General features: G+C 32.2%; 2 protein-coding genes across 7 annotated transcripts in view; one reads left to right on the top strand and one right to left on the bottom strand.

Moving 5' to 3' along the window:
• Window positions 1-23,984, top strand: part of Fic (FIC domain protein adenylyltransferase) — a 183,215-nt gene that overhangs the window by 5,668 nt on the left and 153,563 nt on the right. The window lies entirely within an intron of this gene.
• Window positions 3,394-23,984, bottom strand: part of Klp10A (kinesin-like protein 10A) — a 58,276-nt gene continuing 37,685 nt past the window's right edge. For 2 of the 6 annotated variants that reach the window (XM_088237485.1, XM_088237487.1), the window contains 10 exons: window positions 19,004-19,040; window positions 14,617-14,759; window positions 12,478-13,019; window positions 11,311-11,557; window positions 10,704-10,859; window positions 10,464-10,617; window positions 10,164-10,386; window positions 9,084-9,216; window positions 8,417-8,591; window positions 3,394-4,459 (listed from right to left, as the gene is read on the bottom strand). In XM_088237485.1, the coding sequence (XP_088093611.1) occupies window positions 4,320-4,459; window positions 8,417-8,591; window positions 9,084-9,216; window positions 10,164-10,386; window positions 10,464-10,617; window positions 10,704-10,859; window positions 11,311-11,557; window positions 12,478-13,019; window positions 14,617-14,759; window positions 19,004-19,040 (1,950 nt within the window). In that variant the 3' untranslated portion in view covers window positions 3,394-4,319. Of the gene's footprint in view, window positions 4,460-4,575; window positions 4,660-8,416; window positions 8,592-9,083; window positions 9,217-10,163; window positions 10,387-10,463; window positions 10,618-10,703; window positions 10,860-11,310; window positions 11,558-12,477; window positions 13,020-14,616; window positions 14,763-16,584; window positions 16,908-19,003; window positions 19,041-23,984 lie in introns of those variants that run through there. The other 4 variants (XM_088237489.1, XM_088237484.1, XM_088237488.1 and 1 more) reach the window with 4 other exon arrangements.

Genomic DNA, 23,984 nt, shown 5'->3' with positions numbered 1-23,984 from the left:
GTTTCAAGTTTTTCTGTAGAAAATTGTATTTACTTACATAATATTCATTTATTGGACTCATTGACTGAGTACATTTTGTACAATGTAAAACAAATATTAAACTAAAAAATTTCAACACATTTTTCTTGTCTTGCATATTTAAGGTATGCCAATTGAACATACTTATGCAGAAAGCAGCCAGTCCACAATTTTGAGAAAAATCGATATTGGTGTTATCGGTTGCAGTAAGGTCAATTCTATGTATTGCTAAAAACAGCCAGGCCGCTTTCATACAAAAAACTGCAATAATCACCTTCTGAAAATAATGGTGATTACAAAAAGGGCATTTCTCAATTTGCAGAAAACATCTAGAAAAATCTTACAGTATCGATGCTGATGGGAAGATTAATGCCTCCAGAAATCTAGTTCTCTTAAATAAATTAAAGTGAATAAATGCATAAGTATTTTAATGTTGATTAATTTTAAAACACTTGTAATAAAAAAAAAGTTTTATTACTTATTATACTTTATTATTATGTGGTCAGCCAGACTTAAAAAAACCACCAAAATTCCTTTAACACATAATTAAATTATTTTTAAAGTTATAACAAATGAATTGAGTGATTCTTTTCAATTAAGTACCCTAATATAAATGTAAAATAATATGTTCAATACATAATGACACAACATACACAGCTGGTTGTTATCTGCAAAATGCACAACTTGGGTTGTGTTATCAACCAGACATTAAAAGTCATTAAAACTGGTAAAACACATAATAAAATTATTTTATGCACTGTAAAAAAAAAATAATGCATGCATTATTTATCATTTGTCAATGTAAAAAACCTTCCAACCATTGTGTAGATTTGATTATTCACTTTTTTCACAAAAGTGCTATTATCTCAGTTTAACTTTTCTATGGCTGGCTGTTTTCTGAATAACTACGTTCAATTTATCATTCTCATAAATCGAGGTGAGTATTCTCATAAAAACTAGAGATGATATTTATGAAATTGTGTCAGGAATGTTTCCCATTGTTAATATTATTTTTTTTAAATATATTTATTGGTGAAATGTTTATTTTTATATAAACTTTGTTGGGAATCAAACATTAACAAAGACACTCTGTTAAATGCTATAATATGAAAGGGAATCAAAAAATATATTATTTTCAACTGTTTTAATCTCAGTGCATGTTTAAAAAAATACAAAACCACGTAATCTGACTTTTGAAATTGAAGTAAATTTTTCAGATGAAGAAAATATTAGTTTCTGTTCGTAAGTATTTGTGCTGTTGTTAGAGAAATGTTAATACTTCAATGTATTTCGGAGTTGCGTGTTTATTTATTGAATTGAGAATTGATGAAATCACTGAATGCAACAAAAAACATTATTGCATTGTGTAGATAATAATAATTATTATAAGGTTGGTTTAAAGAAATCGCCGTATTGCAAGAAGCAATATACATGTATCAGTATGTACAGAAATATAAATAAATGAATTAATTTAAAATGTTAAAGTTGTAATTTTTATTTGATTATTAGAGCTTTTTTGTGTTTTAACATAATCTACATATTATAAAACTAAAAAAACATGATCCCAAATGCCTATAAAAATCTGAACAAAAACATCAATCACTGATCGCAAATAGATAAACACATATTTGTCGTGTTGGCTGGTAAAGGAATAAATATCACGTATATACATTGAATAATACTTATATAGTTTTTTTTACAATCAATAGGTTAATTTTTTTTTTTAAGTATCTAAATATTGGTGGTTGTTTGGTTTAGATTACGCGGGCTCTCGAAAGATGTGCAGAAGTCGGCAGTCGGCAGCTAACAGGCCAATAGATGACAATTAGTTAACCACGTGCTTCACCTAACAATAAAACATATAAAAGACGCTAAAATTTGATTACTAGAAAATCAAACAATCCACTATTAGTCTTTCCACAAATATCACAGAAAAACAACAAATATTATTGGTATTTTTACAGCAGGGGCAGCACGTCTTGCTCCGCATGTTTGTTCCTCTGGACAGTGGAGTTATCTCCTGAACCATCCATTTTTGTAACATAAAGGTTACAGCTCTTTTACTTCACTAAAGTCAACAAATGAAAGACTTTAGGAAATGTCGATGTTAAAACATAGGTAAAATGGTGAATGTTACACGGTGCATAAAGTGGCCACTTAAACCAGGCAATGACAGGTCGTAAGCCCTGCAAATGCCTAGACTTCCATATTCCTTTCTCAAAAATGTTTTTCCTCTCTGTTGCAATTAACTTAACCTTTATATTTATTATCAAAATACAATATAGTACTTAAATTTTAAGATAGGTACTCATATATCCCAAACTTACTTTTTTTCAGTAGCAAATTGTAGAAAAGTTCATTTTTTTAAATAATGCAACAGTGTACGGATATATAAGTTTTACATTTATAAGTATTATTTAAAGTCCTAATAGAAAGCGCCAAATTAAAATTTTTGACCATTTATGGATTTACAACTTATGGTGATATGTCTATTCCAGATACAATGATGAAGTTAAATGCTACCTGAAATTGTATTTAAGAAATGTTTTATTTTATTTTTATATTATAACAATAGGAATGTTTGATTGTGGGGCAAAACTTCCCTAATATGAATGGAAAAAAATTGACATATTTTAAACACACATAGGTATATTATCATAATTTAAAAATTAGTTTGACCACAGAAGAAAAGATCCAGATTCCGTAAACCGACTAGGCGAAAAGGGAGACCTCACAAGTAAGAATGAAAGCAGAGATTTTAGAAAACTAAATGTTTAAAAATCAGTGATTTTGGTTTAGTTAAATAGTAAGTATAGGAATACTAATTTGAAAAATACTGAACATTCTCATTAACATTAAAAAATATTAAACCTTGGGGTTCCCAAAAGGGTATTTTCACAAATCTGTAAAAACATTTCAAATCTATTGAGTATTTTAAGTGGATTTTTACATTTCTAATGATATAAATATCTATGTACAAGCTTCCATTCATAATTTTCAAGTTTAAAAATGAGCACATACAAAACGGCTCGCAGATGGCGTCACGTCACTTCGAAGTCACATGTCATGTCCGCTTTTTGTCCCATAGAGCGCGAAACATCTCTTTTTTAAGTAATTCAAAATATGTGTATTTTAAACCCATTACATGTAAATTTATTCGACATCGCACAGAAGAAATAATAATACCGTTAACATCATTACGTTTTGCATATTTAATAATAGCAATTAAAACGTGAAAATACCCCATTGAATACATTTGAAATAAAGCACTCACTGCGTAATTCCATGGTACATCAGGATAGGTACTCCATAGTAAGTATTATTCAGTATGGATAGTAATTTTGATGAAATTAGACTTTTGATAAATAAAAAGTATTTTTAAACATGCATAATCATTGTTTATTTCTTGTTGTGATGTTAAAAAGCATTATAATTTTAGTTACATACATGTTACACAAAACTTTACAAAAAATTCAAAAAAAAAATATCAATATGATTAAGTATAAAAATAAATATTAAGGCAAAGTAGAGCAGATTTAGAATGCCTTTCTACCCTTCAAGGTGTTTATTATTATTGATGTGTTGTTTCATAATAGTTATTATTTTTTATCTTTCCTAACGTATTTTGTTTCAAAGTCGCCAAGATAATTCAAACGCTATGTGTTAAGATATTTTATAAAGCTTCTGTCGATTTAGATTATATTTATGGTTATGAACTTTGGATTATATTTATGGTATTTTATCAAATTTGTTACATTTACCTGATTGTTAAAGTTCGATTGAGTGTCATAAGACTACTCCTATACTCTGATACAGAGCATGTTGAAACACACACTAGCCGGCGATAAAATGATGAATCGATAAGTGTGCGACTCCAATTGCTCCATCTTTAACTCGTGTTTCACAAGTTTGAGGAGGAAAAATTCATATTGGTTACTCTCGTATATTCTACATTACTTCACCTGTGTGAATCAGTATTTTATAGACGATTTTTACCAAAAAGTATTGCAAAAAGTATTATTGCGAGCACTTTAAAGCTTTTATAGCAAGATAAATGCTAAAAATGCATCAACAGAGACAGATATCAAACTGTAAACACGGCAAACTATTATCCAAATTATCACGAAAGTTAGCAAAGTAATACAATGGAATCAACTTATCTCATGCGTAATTAAATATTTAGCGTTTATTAAGGTTTAATTGCAATATGGGAAAAGATTACACCGTGATTACTTAGCAATTACGATCTCACATAATAATTTTCACTAAAAAATAAACACCTGACAAAACATAAGCGTGTGTTAGCGTAAATTAGGTTGGATATTTCTGGACAGGTGTTCTTCATTCACGAGTTTGGATCGGAAGACTCCCACCAGGTCTCGGGATTGTGTGAGGACGGCGATCTGTTCCGTGAGCAAGGCTTCCCACTGTGCCGCGTACGCTGCAACACACAACATATTAGTGACACACAACACACTCTCCCACAATCCGCCACCCACTGGAAGCGGTTAGTTGGTTAGAACTGCTAGTGGAAGCGGAATGGAAATAATCATCTACCTATCATCATGTGATAGCGGTAATGGCTGTACTTGCTAGGCCGTCTCCGTGTCCTCAGTCTTCTGCTTCTCTTTCTCGAGTGATCTGTAAGGTACTCTCCTGTACTCACTCTTTCCATCACTGAATAATATTGAATAACTAACCTTACATTTATCTAAAGAGAAAGACCTTGGAATGGACAGTTTTGTATAAATATTTATATATAAATATAATACAGCAAGCAATATTAATGGAACTAAGAACAACAGTAGCCAGCGTCCTTGTTCAAGAATAGTGGACAGCGTTTTGCTTACTATCAAAACAATGAATCGATGATACATTGTTTTTATGGTGGTGAAATAATTAATTGATGACATTTTACTAGGTGACCTTACTGACGCATTGTACCTAGTTCAATATCGTTCAGACATGAGCTACAATAATAATTATGTATACATAGTACACAGACTACACTTCAGTCAATAACATAAACTACAGTTTATTACAAAAAGCTGTTTATTTTTAGGACAACTAGGATTAAAAATATGCTCTGCATAAAAACATATGTTGTATATGTCTTTAAACAAAAGATTAAATTATCTATTTTAAATGACTGTTGAAGAGCATGAAACATACATGATATTTTGCACGATAATTTGTGCATATATACATGTATGTTGTAAAAAATTAGTTCTAGAGCTACATATTTTGTAAATGTATAATATTTATACTCACTCAACCACAAATTGGAGATGAGATAAGATAAAAATATAATACAACACCAACATAAATATTCTATTATTTATAAAAAGCCAAATAGTTTTTTCATTGGCATCATTACAAAATAATATGTTTACAGGACATTCAATTTATAAAAGAAATAAAACCAGTTTCTGGTGAACAGAGAAAGTCTCCAAAACAAATCTGGTGAAGCCTTCAATCTGTTTGTGGTGACTGTATAATAGAGACATCTAATACAGGAGCTACTGCTACTGATTTTGCTGACTTTTTTACAAATATAGTCGAAAAAATCAGACTGGCATTTAGTTCAGCAAAAAAAACTGTAATTTCAGCTAACGCTTCTCAAAAATTTTGTAAATTTGAACAAACATCTGTAAATGAGGTTAAAAAGATTGTTGCAGCATTACCCAACAAACAATGTATATTAGATCCAATTCCAACATGGCTTTTTAAAAAATGCATTAACGTATTAGCTCCATTTTTAACAGACTTATTTAATACATCCATCGAGCATCCAAAGAAAGCTATGTAACTCCACTTCTAAAAAAATCACAACTAGATGTGGAAGACCTTTCCAGTTTTCACCCTATTTCAATCATCGTATCAAAAATACGAGAAAAAACCGTTTCTCATAGGCTCGTTAATTGTATGGAGCAGAATTTTCTATTTTCGGTAAGGCAATCGGCATACCGACGTTTTCATTCCACGGAGACAGGAGTGATAAGAGTACTGTCTGACATTATAATGGCAGTAGACTCTGGTCATCTGGTATTGGTGGTTCTTTTGGACATGTACTGTATACATATCTTTTAAATATATCTAACATGCTTTTGCATATTGAAAATGTATTTCAAATGCAGCTTTCAGTTTTCCGTGCACTCTGCCTGAATGAAATGTAAGACAATTATTACTAGCTCGCAGTTCTGCAACTTATTGCAATAACTCAAAAACTATTATAGGTAACGGAATGAATGATAGCTTGTTTTGTAGATCAAAATATGACAAATAATTTAGCTATAGGGTTTTCCATCGTAGCTATTATTTATATATATATATATATATATTCTGCTTCCTGTCGCACAAATACATATAAACCAAGCCTGTGCGGTAAAAAATGTTCCGCTCTGCTCGCACCTACGCATAGACATAAGGGTGCGAGCGAATCCGAATGCATAAGCATTATTTTACACACACTTTCGCCTTCTCGGAACATTTCGATAGATTTAGTCTTGCGAAAGAGCACGTACAGGTGCATTGTTCTGCATCTTTTGTTAACCTTGTTTTAAATATTTCGTACCCATTTAACATGAGGGAGAAACGAAAAAATTGCAAAGACACAAAAAAAAAATCGAGAACACAAACTTTTTACCATTGAAACAAAGATGGAAATAATAAAACGTTCTGAGAATGGTGAATCTTATGCTTCAATCGGCTGTTCGTATGACATAAACAGGTCTACAATTTGTTCAATTTTGAAAAATAAAAATAAAATCAAAGAATATGCTCAAAGATGTGAAAATATATCTTCAAAAATTGTTTCTCAAAGACACGGCAAAGTGATGGATGAATTGGAAAAATCTCTGTCATACTGGATTAATGACCAACATCAAAAAGATATCCCTCTAAGTCTTCAATGATTCAAGCTAAGGCTTTAAGTTTGCATAACGATTGGAAGAATAAACTAACAGAAGATTCTGATACGGCGTTTCGGGCAAGTAACGGCTGGTTTGCTAAATTCAAAACAATGTATTCTTTATATAACATCAAATTTACCGGAGAATCCGCTGATGCAGATAGAGATGCTGCAAAAGACTTTATTTCATAATTCTCCATAATTATTGAAGATGGTGGATATTCCCATAGTCAAATATTTAATGTAGATGAGACTGGTTTATTTTGGAAGAAAATGCCTAGTCGTACATTCTTGTCTAAGGAAGAATCAGTTTCTCCTGGGCACAAACCTTCTAAAAACCGATTGACATTACTTCTTGGTGGAAACTTAGCTGGTGATTTAAAATTGAAGCCAATGTTAGTTAATCAATCAGAAAATCCTAGAGCATTGAAAGGAAAAGATAAAAAATCACTTTCAGTCATTTGGAAATCTAATAAAAAAGCCTGGATTACTGCTTCAATGTTTAAAGATTGGTTTACTTTAAATTTCGTGCCAGAAGTTAAGCATTATTTTGAAGTTAATAATCTACCATTTAAAGCACTATTAATGTTAGACAATGCTCCAGGACACCCAAAATCTCTAGAAAATTTATATTCGGAAATCAATGTTGTGTTTCTTCCCCCCAACACTACGTGTCTCATACAACCCATGGATTAAACGGTTATAGATACGTTTAAGCGATATTATATGAGATCAGGGAAAATGGACCCACATTAAGGGATTTTTTGAAGAATTATAATATTGCAATAATAATGCAATAAACAATATTGGAGACACACGGGCTGTAATAAAATAATCGACAATGCAAGGTTCATGAAAACAATTGTGCCCACAAATAAGTGATTTCCCATATTCAGATGAAAACCGAGAAACTATCACAACTGAAATAGTTTGCTAAATGAATGAACTCAACTTAGATGTTAACAGTGAAGATGTTGATGAGATGATTGAATCTCACTCGGAATCCTTGACAAATGAATATCCAATCGATCAACAGGAGGTACACATTGAAAGTGAGGAGGAAGAACCAGAAAAAGATATTAAGACCCTAACAATAAAAAATATGAAATAAGCTTTTATGCATCTTGATACATTTATAAATATTATGGAAGAATGTGATTCCAATGGAGAACACATATCTCAAGTGCGTGGGGCGATCTATACAAGCACAGCATGCTACAGATCTCTCTATGAAGAAAAGAAAAAAAAAGAGTAAAATACAGGTAACTCTCGACAAGTGTTTTAAAAAAACATATTTTTTATTAAATATGTTTTAAATAAAAATTTTAAAAGACAATATTTGGTCTTTTTTTTACACCCCTCTACTTTCGAACATTCTACTTTCGCATGTTTCCAGGAACCAATTATGTGCGAAAGTAGAGGTCCGCCTGTAAATTTTTTTTAATATATTATTGATAAATATAATTACATAAATAAAATAATATTTACCATCTTGGTCATAGTCCACGTCACAGGTCATGTTAAGCAATTGGATGGAACGCTGCTGACCATGCGCCATGTAATCTGACAAGGCCTTGTGGTTGTCCAGAACCTCTTCTTCAGCCATTTGCAAAGCAGAAACTGCTTCGTGGAATGTATACATGTCAGCTGACATATCACACTCCTAAAAATTAGGGAAAATTAAAATAGTTTGGAGTTTATTATTATTTTTCCCCTCGATACAAGGCATTACGATCAACTTAAGTGCAATGGGAGGTATTTTTCTGTATGTTTGTAATGGCTACCTTAGACATCGGTGGCTTAAGCTGTTTTATCTTTCCGCTTGCAGAACAAGCCGGCCGATGGTAATGACAATAGGAATAGCAATGTTTTCGGATATCGATATCTTTCACATTACTGAAATAATGTTCAGAGAGGATAGTTTCCTTTCACTCTTTTTACTGGGTATTTTTATTTTACTATTTTTTACATAGAAATTTAACTGTGATTTCAAAGTAGAAAAAATAATAAGGTATCTTTTCATAAGAAAGTTTTCTCTTTGGCAATGAATGCAGTATGTACACTGCATTTCTGTAGCAAACCGAAAGCTTAAGTGATATCAGCTGTTACATCGGTTAATAAAGTAAGATTAAAAAAAGATCACAAGTTGACTTACGTTCAAACTTCGTAACTGCGCTAGATCATTTTCTTGGCGATGGTTGGTCTCCATGTCCACGTCATTACTGCTGTCCATTCCTCCATTAGCATCCCGTCTCTCTGAAGGATCATTGGCTGCCAACTCTTTTACTCTGGAAAATACAACTCATTGTCATGTACATTTACCTTTTACAATACATGACATAATTCAAACCTTTTTATTTTTGAATAAAAAATAATTTTAACAAATTAGAAATGGTTATAAATATCAACAAAATGATATTCAATTCCTGTTTTCAAACAACAGAGATTTAAATATTAATAGACGGTGGAGAAGATTTTTATACACTAACCAATAATATAGGAAGTATACTGAAAAACACTAAACAAAGAACTGATAAATTGTATCGATCAGGCATTTACAAGTTGATGTGCCATGACTGCAAGTCATTTTATGTAGGAAAAACATCACGTACTTCTAAAACTAGAGTTTAAGTTTTTTTAAGAGATGTCTTAAAAACAATAATTTTTTGGAGTTTGCTGAACATATCCTAACAAATAGTCACTCATTCAACTTTGAAGATTGCATCGAAATTTTACATACAAACAAAAAAGGATATGCACTTGATTATTTTGAAATATCGGAGATTAGAAACGCTGTAAATAAAATTTTAAAAATAATTAATAATCAAATAAATCTTAGTAATAGTCCTATTTTAAATATGTTCCTTCTTCCTAAATCCACACACAAACTCCCTCTCCTCTCTACTCCCGTAGCCACGCCCACTTTACCCTCACTGTGAAAATTTTATATATGTTACGTAAGTTTGTAATTAAACCTGAAGAAGGCATAGTGTTGCCGAAACTAGTTTGTTGTCAAATTATAAAAATATAAGTGGTACATAAAAACAAAGTGCTTTTATTTTAATAAATGTAATTATATTTGTTTGCTATTGCAAGACATACGTTTATAGTTTATAAACAAGATAAACTTGTCATATGAACTTAAATTAAGAATAGAACTGTAGTTTATGTCTTATAACATCCTTAATTTATGCATACAAAATTTTCAAACGTAATTAATAATGAAGTGCATTACCTGTCTGCATACCGTAGAGTATTAAGAGAATGTTCGCAGGAGCTTAGGCCGGGAGATATCATGGCTATCATACAAGTACGACTCTTGTCTCCAATAAAGGAATCTCTCAACACTTGTGTTAGTTTAGAAGCTCTGAACGGAAGGTGAGTTCCTTTTCTACCGAGAGCTCGGATGCACTCTTTCAAGGCAAGCAATGATTTGTTTATTTCGGCCCCTTCCATTCCTACAATCACAGTGCAAAAATTAGTATCTAGGATTGGCCTCACTGGAAAATAGACAAGAAAGAAAAACGAAACTCACGGGTTTGCCTGTTGGCTGACGATGTGTCCGCCCCTCTCTCATTTCCTGCCAGATCTATCAACGAGAATTTTCCATGCACTTTGTGCATTCCAGGGTTTCTAACCAGAATTTGGAAGACAGCGTGAGATCTTGAGGAATTAGAATTGGCTGAGGTCTAGAAACAATACAGAATATGTTGCTCAGATAAGAAATCTATATAATTAATATTAATTTAGAATGTTGGAACTTTATAAAAATTACCTGGCCAGATGTCCTCGCATTGTTACCATGTTGGATGAGTTTCAGAACTTCATCAACATTGTCCACAACCTTTTCCGTAAGTCCAACTATCTGCACCTGTTGCTTTCCATCTTCCAACACTCTTAACTTGGCTTTGTCAGCCAACAAATCAAATACCTAAAAGTTGTCACAATTTTAGTTATTAAACTGCGTAGATTAAATATTTTATTTGACAGGTTGTTTGTTTGTAGTAAAATAAAAATTCTTTGTTATGAATAAGTAATATTTTTAATTATTTTTAGCTTTAGTATATTTTTCTATTAACCTGCCCTATTTTTAAAATAAATGTGCATTATTAATTACGTACAAATTTTCATAAATCAAGAATCATATTAAAAAATATTTTATTTTGTGCCCTCAACGTTAAATTGTCTTAACTTCAAAATATACCTGTACACGGTCAATGTCATACAGTTTTTTTATAGAATCTATAGAAAAAACACAACAAACTGCGTAATTTGTTTTTAAAACTAGAAAAAATATTTTTATACAAAAATCTAACTAATCTAGTTAACTATTTTGGTCATACTATTTCTTACTAGTTCACAAAAACCATAAAAATATTCACCTTTCCAGAATATATTTCAAAAAATGAGGCAGAAACAATGAGATTTAAATGTTTATACTTTGGACTGGCCAGATAAACAAAAACATCTCTGGCAGCCATGGCATATATCCCCTTCTTACAGTCTTGAGTTTTCCCATTAAAGTCTCCTCCCATTGTGTGCGTTTTACCAGATCCAGTCTGACCATAAGCGAAACACGTCGCCATACCGCCATCAAATATTGTCTGTACCAAAGGCTTTGCTGTGTATCTAAAAATAAACACATTTTTATTATATTCTGATTTATTACAGTGATTGGCTCAATGGAAATATTCATGCTGTTAAATGTCGGAGTAAATATTAGTTTCAAGGGTTGTTCTACACTACAATATTTCACCTTACCCTCCATGTAATAAAAATGATTGAGATACCCCGCAATGGTGTATATTTAATGGGTAAATTCAGTACTTAAAAACAATTTGAATAATGCATTTCAAAACACAAATTTTAAATACTTTTTGTTGCGATAGAAATTCACAAAAAAGTTAAGATAGACAAAATTGCTTTTGAAAAAGAGCCCACTGACTTGCATTTAAAAATATAAACAAATAGATTAATAAATGAGGAAGTTCGGTGATTTTTATTTATTTTTTTATTTGTTAATAGACTATTAAACTAAGTCAAAAAAATATTTTTTTAATTTTTATATATCGTATTGTTGATTCACATGAACCAGTGACATCAGTTTATATTCAAATATTTTTTATTACTTTTTCCGTACATTTTCAAAAAACTTTGCATAACAATTTAATGCTCTAATTTTTACCCCACGCAAGAAAACATTTTTTGTATATAATTTACCGTAGTGCTAAAGTTCCTCATTAAAAGTAATTAAACACAAACTTCATCAGATTTGCAACCATAAAAACTGCACAAAAGTGTATAGCAGTGTTTTTCAACCTGTTGTAGTGACCCCCACGAAACCTTGCTTGGGGGGTCGCGGGCACAAGCAAGGCAAAAGTAAGGGAAGAAAAACTGGGGTGGAAGTAGCGCCAGATTTTTCAAGATCTGGATTTAGCAAAGTGGGGGGGGGGAAAGAGGTAGCCAACCAATTTTCTACTTGTTAGGGGACTAAAATGGTATTCAAAAAGGTTGAAAAACACTGTGTATGGTAATAAAAATAAGCTTACTTGTAAACTATATCATTATTGCATGACTCGTCAAATGCATAATCAAATCGAAAATGCTGATTATCCAAATATTTTGTTAGGTCAACTTTGTTTTTAGGCTCATGAACGATCATCTGGTCTTTTTTTGGTACGCTGATGACATCCACCTCTTTTCTATTGAGCTCTTTCTTGTTGAGGGGCCGCTTCCGCACGCACACTGTGATCTGGTGATCCTCCACCACCTCTGTTCCCCGCAGCGGCCGGAACTCGATGGTGCTCTGATAGTCGCGGATCATGGCGAGGAACTCCCAGTTGGGGTTCCCGGGATCGGCGTTCATCAGCGCCTCCTTCTCCTGCTTCTTCTCCGCCTGGTGCTGACGCCGCTTTTCACGGTTCTCCTTCAGGCGCTCCACCTCCTTGACGACGTTGGAGCGCCGCGACACGCCCGGCGCTGTGCCGGATGTGGTGAGGGGGGCGGCGACAGCCGTGGGGGGCGGAGGCGCGACTACGGTGGCCGAAGGCCCCGCCCGCAGATTGGACGCATTGTGTTGCAACGGCTGAAACTGAAACAAACCCAAAAATACTAGTTACTTTAGATAGAAGTGCCAAATTATGTCAACGAAGCTAAAAGTAAAATAAAGAGATTTTTTACCAAACTGAAAAATTGTGGAGTGATTATTTTACTTTTGAACCATTTACGCGCGCGCTTCCATTTATAGAGATGCCATTTCACTCTAATGCATAGAACAAAAGTGTTGCAAATTTTTCATTTGTGATAATTTCACTCCGCTAAATTATCCCCATAGCCTTATTTTGTAATACAGTGAGTAAAAATATTAGTATAATCATTTATATGGGGTACAATAACGGTATTATATATTATTTTGCTTGAATCCGCACTTATGTATCTTCTAAATCTTCTCATAAAAGAAACTTCCTTGGCTATCTTTTTTGTCACATACCTCGTATTTTGGGGAAAAAAGTCAGTCTCATTCATTCCCAAATATTTCATCTCCTTCACCTCCATAAATATTTTTCCATCCATCAATATTGTTGGTGAAATGGGGATTTTTTTATTTCCTTTATTCATTAACTTAGTTATATTTGTATTTAGCTTAAATATATTCTTCTTTAGTCATATTTCTATATTTTTAATGTGGTATTTTAGTTGATTTATTATAGATTCATTATTTTGATTATAGATTAATAATATTATAGATTCATAATTTATATTTTGCAATAGACTTGTGTATGGCACCTTTTTTTGCAAACTATAGCTTACTTCATGTTTAATCACTTCAATGTTTGTACCTATGGGCGGCTCTATAAGTGGTAGTGCGCGCGTTATTACTCTGAGATTTATTTGTACAATGTACACAAATATTTCAAAAACCATAATTACCAAAAAACCAAATATGAGATTTATTTATACATATTCAAGTAGACGTTTAGAACTAGTCACAAGTAATGATAAGAGCGAGGTTAAAAAATCGGACCTCTGATCTGTAGGTTCGCGACATTAGCACGGGACCACAACCCAGTTATATTATATTCAGATGCTTACGGGTCATGGTGGCTTCATGAGCTACCTGCATCGCTTCAAGCTCTCAGAGATCGACAGCTGCCCATGCGACGATGAAACTCCTCAAGATGTCCCTCACCTGTTGATGCATTGCCCCTTTTTCAGCTTTCAAAGACAACAGCTGGAGGCGGGATGCAGAGGCCTGGGTGAGGATCTATGCGACATCCCATCGGTGATAGGTAATAAAGAACTCACACGAGAGGTAGTATCATACATGATAAATATAGCGCAGGAAATTGGTAAAATAAACCAAAGTAGGGAACAAAATGCCGAACACTCCTCTAGTGGAACGGAAGGCCTGTTGACTACTGCCAACAGGCCGGCTTCTCCTGAAGAGTTTTAAGTGGTTTCCTCTCCACGTGAGCAAATGCTGAGAAGTTCCTGATTAGCCCACATTAATATATCCCTCCTGATCCCAATAGTTCAGACAAATTTTAAGATATTTAATAGCAGAAAAATCCACTTTTTGAAATATAAACCTTGTATATTATAAGCAAGGTAAATAATAAAGCAACTCCCATATAAAAAAAATAAAAAAAAACCCAGTTATATTATTATGATATTAGAAGGATAATTACCTGTTGTGTTGTTCTTGAATTAGATGTGGATTGTACGGGTGGAATGTTTTCTGTGCCCCTTCTTCCTGTTGTATCTCCACCGTGGCCATTGGTGAGGGCATTGGAAGGCCGCATCTGATTGTTTCGAGTTGACCGGGTTGAACCTGCTTAGTAGAATAATAGTTTATTAATATTTATCATTTGATCAAAACAAAACATTTTCATGAGTTAGTTTCAAATTAAATATTGTCCAATCCCCGCCTGGGTTATTAAATCTCCAGTGATCACTTTTTAAGTTCCTTTAGGGATTAATTTATGAACTTCCAACTACAATAAATGTAACAACACATAATAATTTTACTGATAATTAATTTCTATCTCTAATAACATCTGAACGACGAGGAAAGCAAAACCAGAATGATACGGTGCTAGTGTCCGCTTATCGCAAACACTACCCATAGACACTACAATTATCATACAGAAACAGTCATGGATTTTAAAAATCATTAAAATATATTATTATAATATATATAACCGATAGAGTGAACAATTAACCATGACTAGGATTATACATTTGTCCAGAAATGCACATGTTAACAAATCCCCCATTGTTTTGTCTAAAAAGATTTCAACAATTTTACAGATGCACCATTTTTATATTCTATTCATTTGAGTAATTAACTACAGGCAACACTACTATTTTTTTAAATCAAAATGTTGTGTGTTAGTGAAAATTCTTGGTGGAAGTTTATTGTAATTTATTATCGAAATAAAAGACGAAGAAAATTTGTGGATTTCAGTACCACTCATATTTTATTCCAATAATATATTTTTTATAAGAATTGGTGATAAAGCTTCATTTTTTTTTATCATGTTTCATGTATTTTAATATTGTAATATTTTTTTTACAGCTAAATAAAAGAACATTTTTTTGTGAAATATTAAAGGTATTAAATATTTTTAAGTATTCTACTAACTCAGTTAACCTTTCTTTAATGTACAAATATATTTTTTCTTTACACTTTATTAAATGGCAATCATGAAGAATTAAGTACATAAATAAATAAACATAGGAAATAAAATTAAAGTACCGCTGACAAAAAGTATATATTTGCAATATAAAAATCGGAATTATTTTGGATTATTTATATAGAGCCATATTTGTGAATATGCATTTAAGAGCGCATTCAATTTTGAATCGGGTTGTGGTCCTGCGGCTAGTGTTGCGGACTTAAGGATCAGAGGTCCGAGGTTCGAACCCCACTTTGCCCCAACATGATTCCCATTTTCTAATAGTGAGTTATGTACAACTCGTTGAAAGTGGCCCCAAAATTTAAATATTTGGGTTAATCATAAGAATACAAATATTATTTTTCTTAAAGAAAAAATCATTTATAAAATTACAATAATACACCGTATTTAATAAACATTTAAAATAATTAACTTCATAGCATTTAGAACCCATCGCAGATTACAGCTACGCCGGTGATGTTGATAAAATAAAAACAATGAACACTTTTATTTAAAATATTTTTCAACAATACAAAAAAGTTCAAAAAATGATTTCACTGAGTCTAAAACATATTAACTTTATTCAATTGTACTTCAAACAAAACGCAAGTTGTTATAATGCTCGTTTTCTATATTGATGTATGAATTTAGTGAATTCAGTCAACGTGATTGGAACACAATTTCTTTAAAACAGGTATCCTTTATGGTATCCTAAAACATTTACACCCACAAGAATTGGGAGTATTGACGTCATATCTGCACTCAGAGAAAGTAATAATTAGGAGGTTGATGATATATCATTATGATACAAAATATGTACATATTAAAAAATATCTTAATGTTTTTGTTAATTGCTGCGATAAAGGTTCTCAAATACTAACATTATAAAAAAAAACTGATCAAACACTATCAAGTGAGATCTGACCTGACTAATCATATCTAAAAAAAACATATTATTTTATTTTTTTTAAGTTTTACCATTTTTCTTTCCCATATTATCTTGCAGTTGAATTGTACAATCCAAATTTTTAATATTTCCACTGTCGATTATTTTCTTTCGGAATCGTTTGCAGGTCGAAAAACACATAATACTGAACAAAACGTAGACGAAATTGAGCGATTACGAAACCAATAATTTGTGTCAATTAGTGAGCAATATTTTTTTCGGTGCTTCTAAGACGCGTGTGACTAAAGTTAACCAAACGGCGGTAATTGTGGACAATTTTTAAACGAGCACAACAGTGAGACCCCGCGGACAAAGTGAAATGGTAAACAATGTCAAGAGACGTTCGGCACAGTACAAAGGGAGGGTAAACCGCCAGCCGACTGGAGACCAGACACCAGACGCGTGGGAACAGACAAAGAAAAATAATCAAACTTTACACAATCTCAATTCGTAAATGCCAATACGTTGAAACATGCTGAGGGCTTAAAATATTAGAATTTAAATAATCACGAAAAAAATGCTCAATGAAACGCGATTTTTTTACTCGCGTAAGTTAGGTAGGTACTTTTTAATTCTCAAAACATTCGACGTTTAAACGATAGAAACAGTTCGAATTTCAAAAAGACCGGTAAAAATGACCGCTCCGTGGGGTCCTTGACTCTGAAATGGCTGTCCACCTCCACCGTCGTTTGTCAGAAGTCTGCGCCTGGTCTGCACGCGACCCCCTGGCCGGCCCCGGCCACCACAATCAATGTCAATAATATGAGGGGCTACTTCCGCATTTGGGAGGCACTGGGGCGAAGGGTGGTGTAGTCCTGTGCCCCCCCCCCCCTCCCTACGCTTACTACGTAATCACAAATGAGCCGCGAGCGCGGACAAGATTGATCCACGAAGATAATGCATATTTTATAATATGGTAATGTCCCTATGACGTACTGATTTTGGAAACCCATCGCGATACATGTTCAATTCTATATAGAGTTCTCGATAGTCGACAGACGAACCGATGACTTATGACTACATTACAAGCGCGAAGAAAAGGCCATTTCAATTCGTGAGAAATTGCCTTTTGTGCCTTCATTCTCTAATGGACTTTCATGTTCAGACGCGATTCTACGTAGAAAAAAGATTTTATTGCACTGCAACTGTGAAAGATAAAACAGATATATCGTTTCATTCGTAAATACATTTTAATTTATGTAGATAATTAGTTATATTTTTTTTATCGGGTTGTAGTCCCGTGACGGACTCACGGATCAAAGGTCTGTGGTTCGAATCCCACTCTACTCCAACTTGATTCCCATTTTCTAATAGTGAGTTATTTACAACTCGTTGAAAATGGCTTTAAAAATGAAATATTTGGGTAAATCATAAGAACGGGTAAAAAAAACTGGCGATCCCCCGAATACTACTCGAATGCCAGTAATTTTAACGACGACGTATTTTTTTCTCTATGAAGACGATTTAATTTTTAATCGAGAAATCAGGTGCACGGTAAAAGCGGGCACAGCGGAGCGACAGCAGCAGATCTATAAGATTTATACGGAATGCTTCAAATGGAAGTTAATTCGCATACGATTGACGTCTTCTGGATCCAGAGAAAAGAAGAATATCCAGAACTGGCGAGGGAAACTATCGAATTATTAGTGCCATTTGCCACATCTCGCCTACATGAACTGATGTTCTCCTAGACTCCAACTCGAAAATAATTCGGTTATTTGCGCCCTCAAAACGAAACGACTATTCAAAATATTTATAATAACTGAAATTATTGTATTTTTGCTCGAGTGTAGGATCTAAAACCCTTGCTTTTTATTTTTGCCGTGCTTGTGACCCCTCTGGGGGGTCGTTACCCACGAGTTGAAAAAATACTGGTTTAGGGCAACGCGATGTTTGCTATATCTTAGATGTAGCTTATATATAAATAACGTGTCTATTTATTATACGTCAGTGAAACGCACAGTACATAGGCGCTATCAAGATCTATGTATGAATTACAGAAACACGTAAAATTTAATGGATTCTTGTCATCGACCTAAAACTTTTTCAACATTAAAATTGACCGAAAAAAATACTTAAAAGATAACCGTATTCCATTTGTTTAACATACTGTTTGTTTACGCTATCGGGTAGGTATATACTATAATGTACGCATAAAGGTGTTTCATCTGTGTTAATGTCACCTATTTTATATTTTCAGACATTATTCTTTACCGCTTAGTCAACCTTTCTAGTGCAAAAATAATAAATATCTTTAAAAATCGTTCCAATTTATTCACGCGCCTACACGTTAAGTTACAATAGAAAAATATCGAAATAGGCTGGTTACGCCAAACAAAAAGCACCATTGTCCAATTTTTATATGTTGTATTCTCCAACCTGTAAGTAGAATAGTATATTCAATCGATGCGCTAAAAATGAGTCAGAATAAGTATGATCAGTATAACATACCTTTATTGAAGACTGGAATCGATTGTCGAGTCATGTCCTAGAAAAAGGAAAACTACAATAAATATCGTCGAATAATGGAAACATTTACTCGGTAGGCGCACCAAATGAAATTCAACATACTACATGAAAATTATTCAGGTAAATAAAATAAAAATACATAAAAAAGGCGATAATTATTCGTAGCAAGGAGAGCAAACTATAGTGAAAATAAATCATCGAAAATAAAACATTATATTGTGCAAAGATACGTCATATCGATTTCTAACTACCAACTTAAATTGGGTTGATTTCAAAACTGTTTTTTTACTACCAATATGTACTGCGGGGAAAAGTAACCCATTATTTCACAACCCGGTAACCTAAATTCATACGCATTCCTTCTATAAATATACATAATTCGTACAGGGGTTATAACTTAAATTTAAGATTATACAATTGTAAACCAAATAACCGAGTATGAAATAAATTGAAAGCTTACATCGAACATGCAAAGTATAATGAGTAAACTTTACTATGCTGATATTATGTTAAAATGTCTGCATTCCGATGAAAAAATAAATAATCTTCAAGTACCACTCGATAATATTTTCATATTTTTTTATGGTTTATCATAAAAAAATTGACACAAAATCATGACTGGGACAGAATTTTCAAAAAGACTTTTTAATATAATATAACAAGCATATTTACATACAAAACATAATATCTGTACAAATAAATGAAAAACGTAAGATTAACATTATTATCATCATCCAAGAACTTATATAATATTTCGATTATTTTTACAAAATATTCAATCAATCACAACGTAAAGGCTGAGATATTCGTTCTTCTTTTTTTTATATTATACCATATACAAACAGTTTTCTTAATTAACAATCAACAAATTTTGGGGTGAAGAATATTTTTTCTTCAAAAGATTATTTTTTCTTCCAAAGAATATTTTTAGTGAGCGTGTGGGTATAATTAAGTATGTATTCATAAATTATAGGTCATTCACGTTTATTTAAATCCAGTGCAAAATAGGCTTAGTATCTAATTATATCATTATGGTAAAGCTGCTATATATGTTTATATATACAAAGGTTAAGTCTAAAACACACGGAACTATGCGGAAAAATGTTTCTGACAAAATGAAATAATACATAAAGTGCTCCCCAAACAATGTACAAGTATCCAAATAATAAAGATAATAATCATTTTCGTATCTCTGTGGACGTGAATTTTTCTTCACCCTATAATTATTACCAAATGATGCCGCAGACTTTTCTAATACAATATAATTAAAATTGTAAAAATACTGAGAGTGAAAATGAAAACAATTCCAATTTGAAAAAATATGTCAAAATAGCAAAGAGTAAAAACAGAATTAGACAGATGCACACATAAAATAATCATTTAAAAAGCAGAACTACTACTAATTGCCAGCTGCACCACAAAAAGTAAAGCTTACAAATTACACTGATCGACAATGATTTTGTTACAAGAACTATTTCACTGATTCTTATTGCCCGCTGAATCTGAATACGCCAATCAGAATCACTCTTTTGGTTATTTTTTGTAATTTTATATTTTACTTCCAAATTACCATACCTCGCCTCTCATATAGTTAGAGAATTTGTAATTTTTGTAACCCTTTTTAAAAAATATTGCTTTAACCATGCATTTGTATTTACCTAATATCGTATTAGTCTTGATAAATCTCACTTTGGCCAATCTCAAACCAGCCAGTGACATGTCATAAGCCCTGTAAATGCCTAGATTTCCATATTTACTTATTTGAAATGTTCTCCATCTCTGTTGTAATTTGTCAATATTGGACGACTTGAGAATTCCCGAAAATGAGTAATTGGAGCGTTTTAAACGTGCTTCGGAATTACGGGAATTATGTTAATTTTTTACAGTTAGTAAAGTGAAAATGTATTATTTACTAGTGTCACACATTTGCGAATCACTTTATACACAATATATTGTTTAACATTACAATTCCACGCAACCGTGTAAATAGTCCTGACAACTTTTGTTACGTGTGTGGCGAATTGACTTACACCGTAAAAAAGAAATATAATCCCTCGATTAAAAAAAAGTTATGAGCTGAACTTCGGGTGTAAAGTTGGAGATCGGGTTTGAGCCCCACGTATCTGCTGCTTACCATGTGCTAAAAGGTTTTCTTAACGAAAACATTCTTGCGAACTACTTTTGGGACCTTTTGGGACAAGCCAGCAATGAAATATAGGCAAAATCTAATAAAAATATGTTTCGTAAATAAATCATGTTATTTTGTACATTCTTTATTTATTATATGCGCCCAGAGGGCTTTTACACGACAGGTACAAAATTATAATCCAAGCGTTAAAATTATTTTTATAGTAATTATCCCTTAAAAATCATTTTTTTTACATTCCTAACACGTTTTACAAAACCTTATGCGCGGGAAAAGATTGGAAAACGGATTCGGTATAAGCAGGAAAATTATATATTACTTAGTTCGTGAAACATTACAAAACAATAAATTGTCAATCAGTGTTATTAACTAGCCCTTAATCTTAATGTCAACAGGATCGTAAAAAAAGTGTTTTATCAAACTAACATAAATACATCAAAAATAATAAAAAAAATGTGCTATGGATAAGAAAACGTAAAGAATTTACGCAACGTCGCTTCAGTTCGCTTTTGTCCAACAGACCAAAACACTAATCTGCAGAAATAGAGTTTTAGAGTTTTTTTTACGAAATAGGCATAAATAATGACCACAACTTAAGATAAAATTCGTTTAAAAACCCCTTAAACATTTTTTTTTTTTTTAATCATTTGAACTTCATAAAGGCTTTCTCAGAACTCCTGTACACTTAACTCAATTTCGTTAAAAATGGTATGTTGGACAAAAACGAACTAAAGAGACAAGTCAAACTTATACACAATATCACTTCATGATGTTTAAATTATGATATTTATGAGTAAGTATGCATCATTATATTTTTAATCAGTAGTACATGTTAACATTTAAGGTATTTACATACATAATACATCCAAAAATATGAGGTAATTTTTATAAACCTGTATTAACAAGAAAAATGTGACAACTAAAAAAAAAGTGAAGTACGAACTATAATCTTATATTAACTCAAAATGACGTTATATTAAATTAAAATCTTGGCTAAATTTACTATACAACACTTTATTACGAGATCCCTTTAATTGAACCACAGATGTACCTGTAGATGGAAAGATTTGTGCTTTCCAAAACTATAAGAGTAGTGCTCCAAAATAAATTAAAGTGGTTAATTATCTAAAAATATTTAACAAATCTCAAAAAAATACTATTAAATATTGATTTTAATTGTACAGTTAATGTAAAAATCGCAGTATATTATTAATTTATAATGCTCGCTAAAAATAAAATTGAATCATTTAAGGAAAGAATAAGAATCGAACCCGCGATGTCAGTTTCGCAATTAGGCGTCTACCCAACTGAACCAAGACAGCCATCGAATACTTGTATTAAATACAAAATATTAACAAAGAGCGATGAAATATTCTAATATTGAAAACTCTAAAACTTTATTGTATAGTTAATACGAGTTACATTATTTTTAAAACGTATTTTAATTGCTTTCCAGATATGCACACATTGACATAACATTCACGCGATTGAAACAGAGGATTGACCCAACCCAGAACAGACTACCAATGACAATCATTTTTGTATAATGTGCATACTTCGAGCAATTAGCATCACAATAATATTTCATAATATTCATATGATGAGAATCGGCTTATTCAGTTCACATGTGACTTTTACTTTCAGCGAGCGTTATTTACTACCGAAATTGCTGAATTCATTATTGCTGTCACTAATTACACACAATGGACCATTTAAATGATTTGGTAACTTAATGACCATAAAAGAGCGGGAAAAAAGAAGTCTAATCGTCAAGTTTTGCAGACGCCACAATTTTTCCCAGTTTCGTAGTGGTTGAATCGTAACCGATATATTCAAATTGAGAAAATTCAATGGTGTAAACAAAGTGATAAAATTGCTGTAACTACTTAAAAACAATGAATTTACTTTCAAAGAAAAATATAAAAACCTTTATATTATTAAGACTACAAAAGCGACAGTATTTTCAGTATTAAAAAAAATGTGTGGAAAGAAAAAAAAACGGAACGAGTAAAAATGAGTTTGCGGTTGAAAATGTAGTACATTTGATACGTACGAGTATCATGGAAAAAAAACACCGCAATGAAAAATTTGACACACAAATGTAATCGTTTCGTTTTAGTTTTCCACTGAAACTTTGACTCATCTCGTTAAACCTTTCTCTCACATGTGCATATCTTTATATTATTAACAATATTTTGAGTTTGTCCAAATTTTTGTAGACAATGACTGGATTCAACTCCCTGGGGAGCTGTTTATATTAACATATTACAACAGAGATGAAAAACATTTAAGAGAAGGTAATATAGAAGAGTAATAATATAGCTATATAGGTAATATAGCTCTTTATCTTTACAAACATCAACGGATGAAATAATTAAAGGAATATAGATGTTACAATATGGGCAGAATGATGAATGTTACAGTGTGTAAAGTGGCCACTTAAACCAGCCATTGACAGGGCATAAGCCCTGTAGATAGATGCCTAGACTTCTATATTACCTTCTCTTAAATGTTCTTCATCTCTGTTGTAATATGTTTATATTATTATATTTATATTCTCTAACTACTTATTACATCAACAATTAAGTTAGGAAAGCTTGGCAAACAACGTCATAAAGAAAGAATGAATCAGTTTCCTCGGATAAAAGAGCAAATAGTAAACAATGCATCATCAACCGACAAAATACGAATGTGTCTGTACATTGTGTAGGTGTATATAGCATAATATACATGTTTGAAACCTGCGGTCTCTAACAAGGACCGTTTAGCATGTGCAAAATCGTCAAAACGCCCAATCGTTAAATAGTTTCTTCACGT

The sequence above is a fragment of the Micrasema longulum genome, unplaced genomic scaffold, assembly GCF_059751315.1.
Source record: "Micrasema longulum isolate JH-2025_06_02 unplaced genomic scaffold, ASM5975131v1 h1tg001733l, whole genome shotgun sequence".
Classification (NCBI taxonomy): Eukaryota; Metazoa; Arthropoda; class Insecta; order Trichoptera; family Brachycentridae; genus Micrasema; species Micrasema longulum.
Note: the sequence above shows the minus strand (reverse complement) of the source record. Positions and strands in the feature narration are given on the sequence as shown.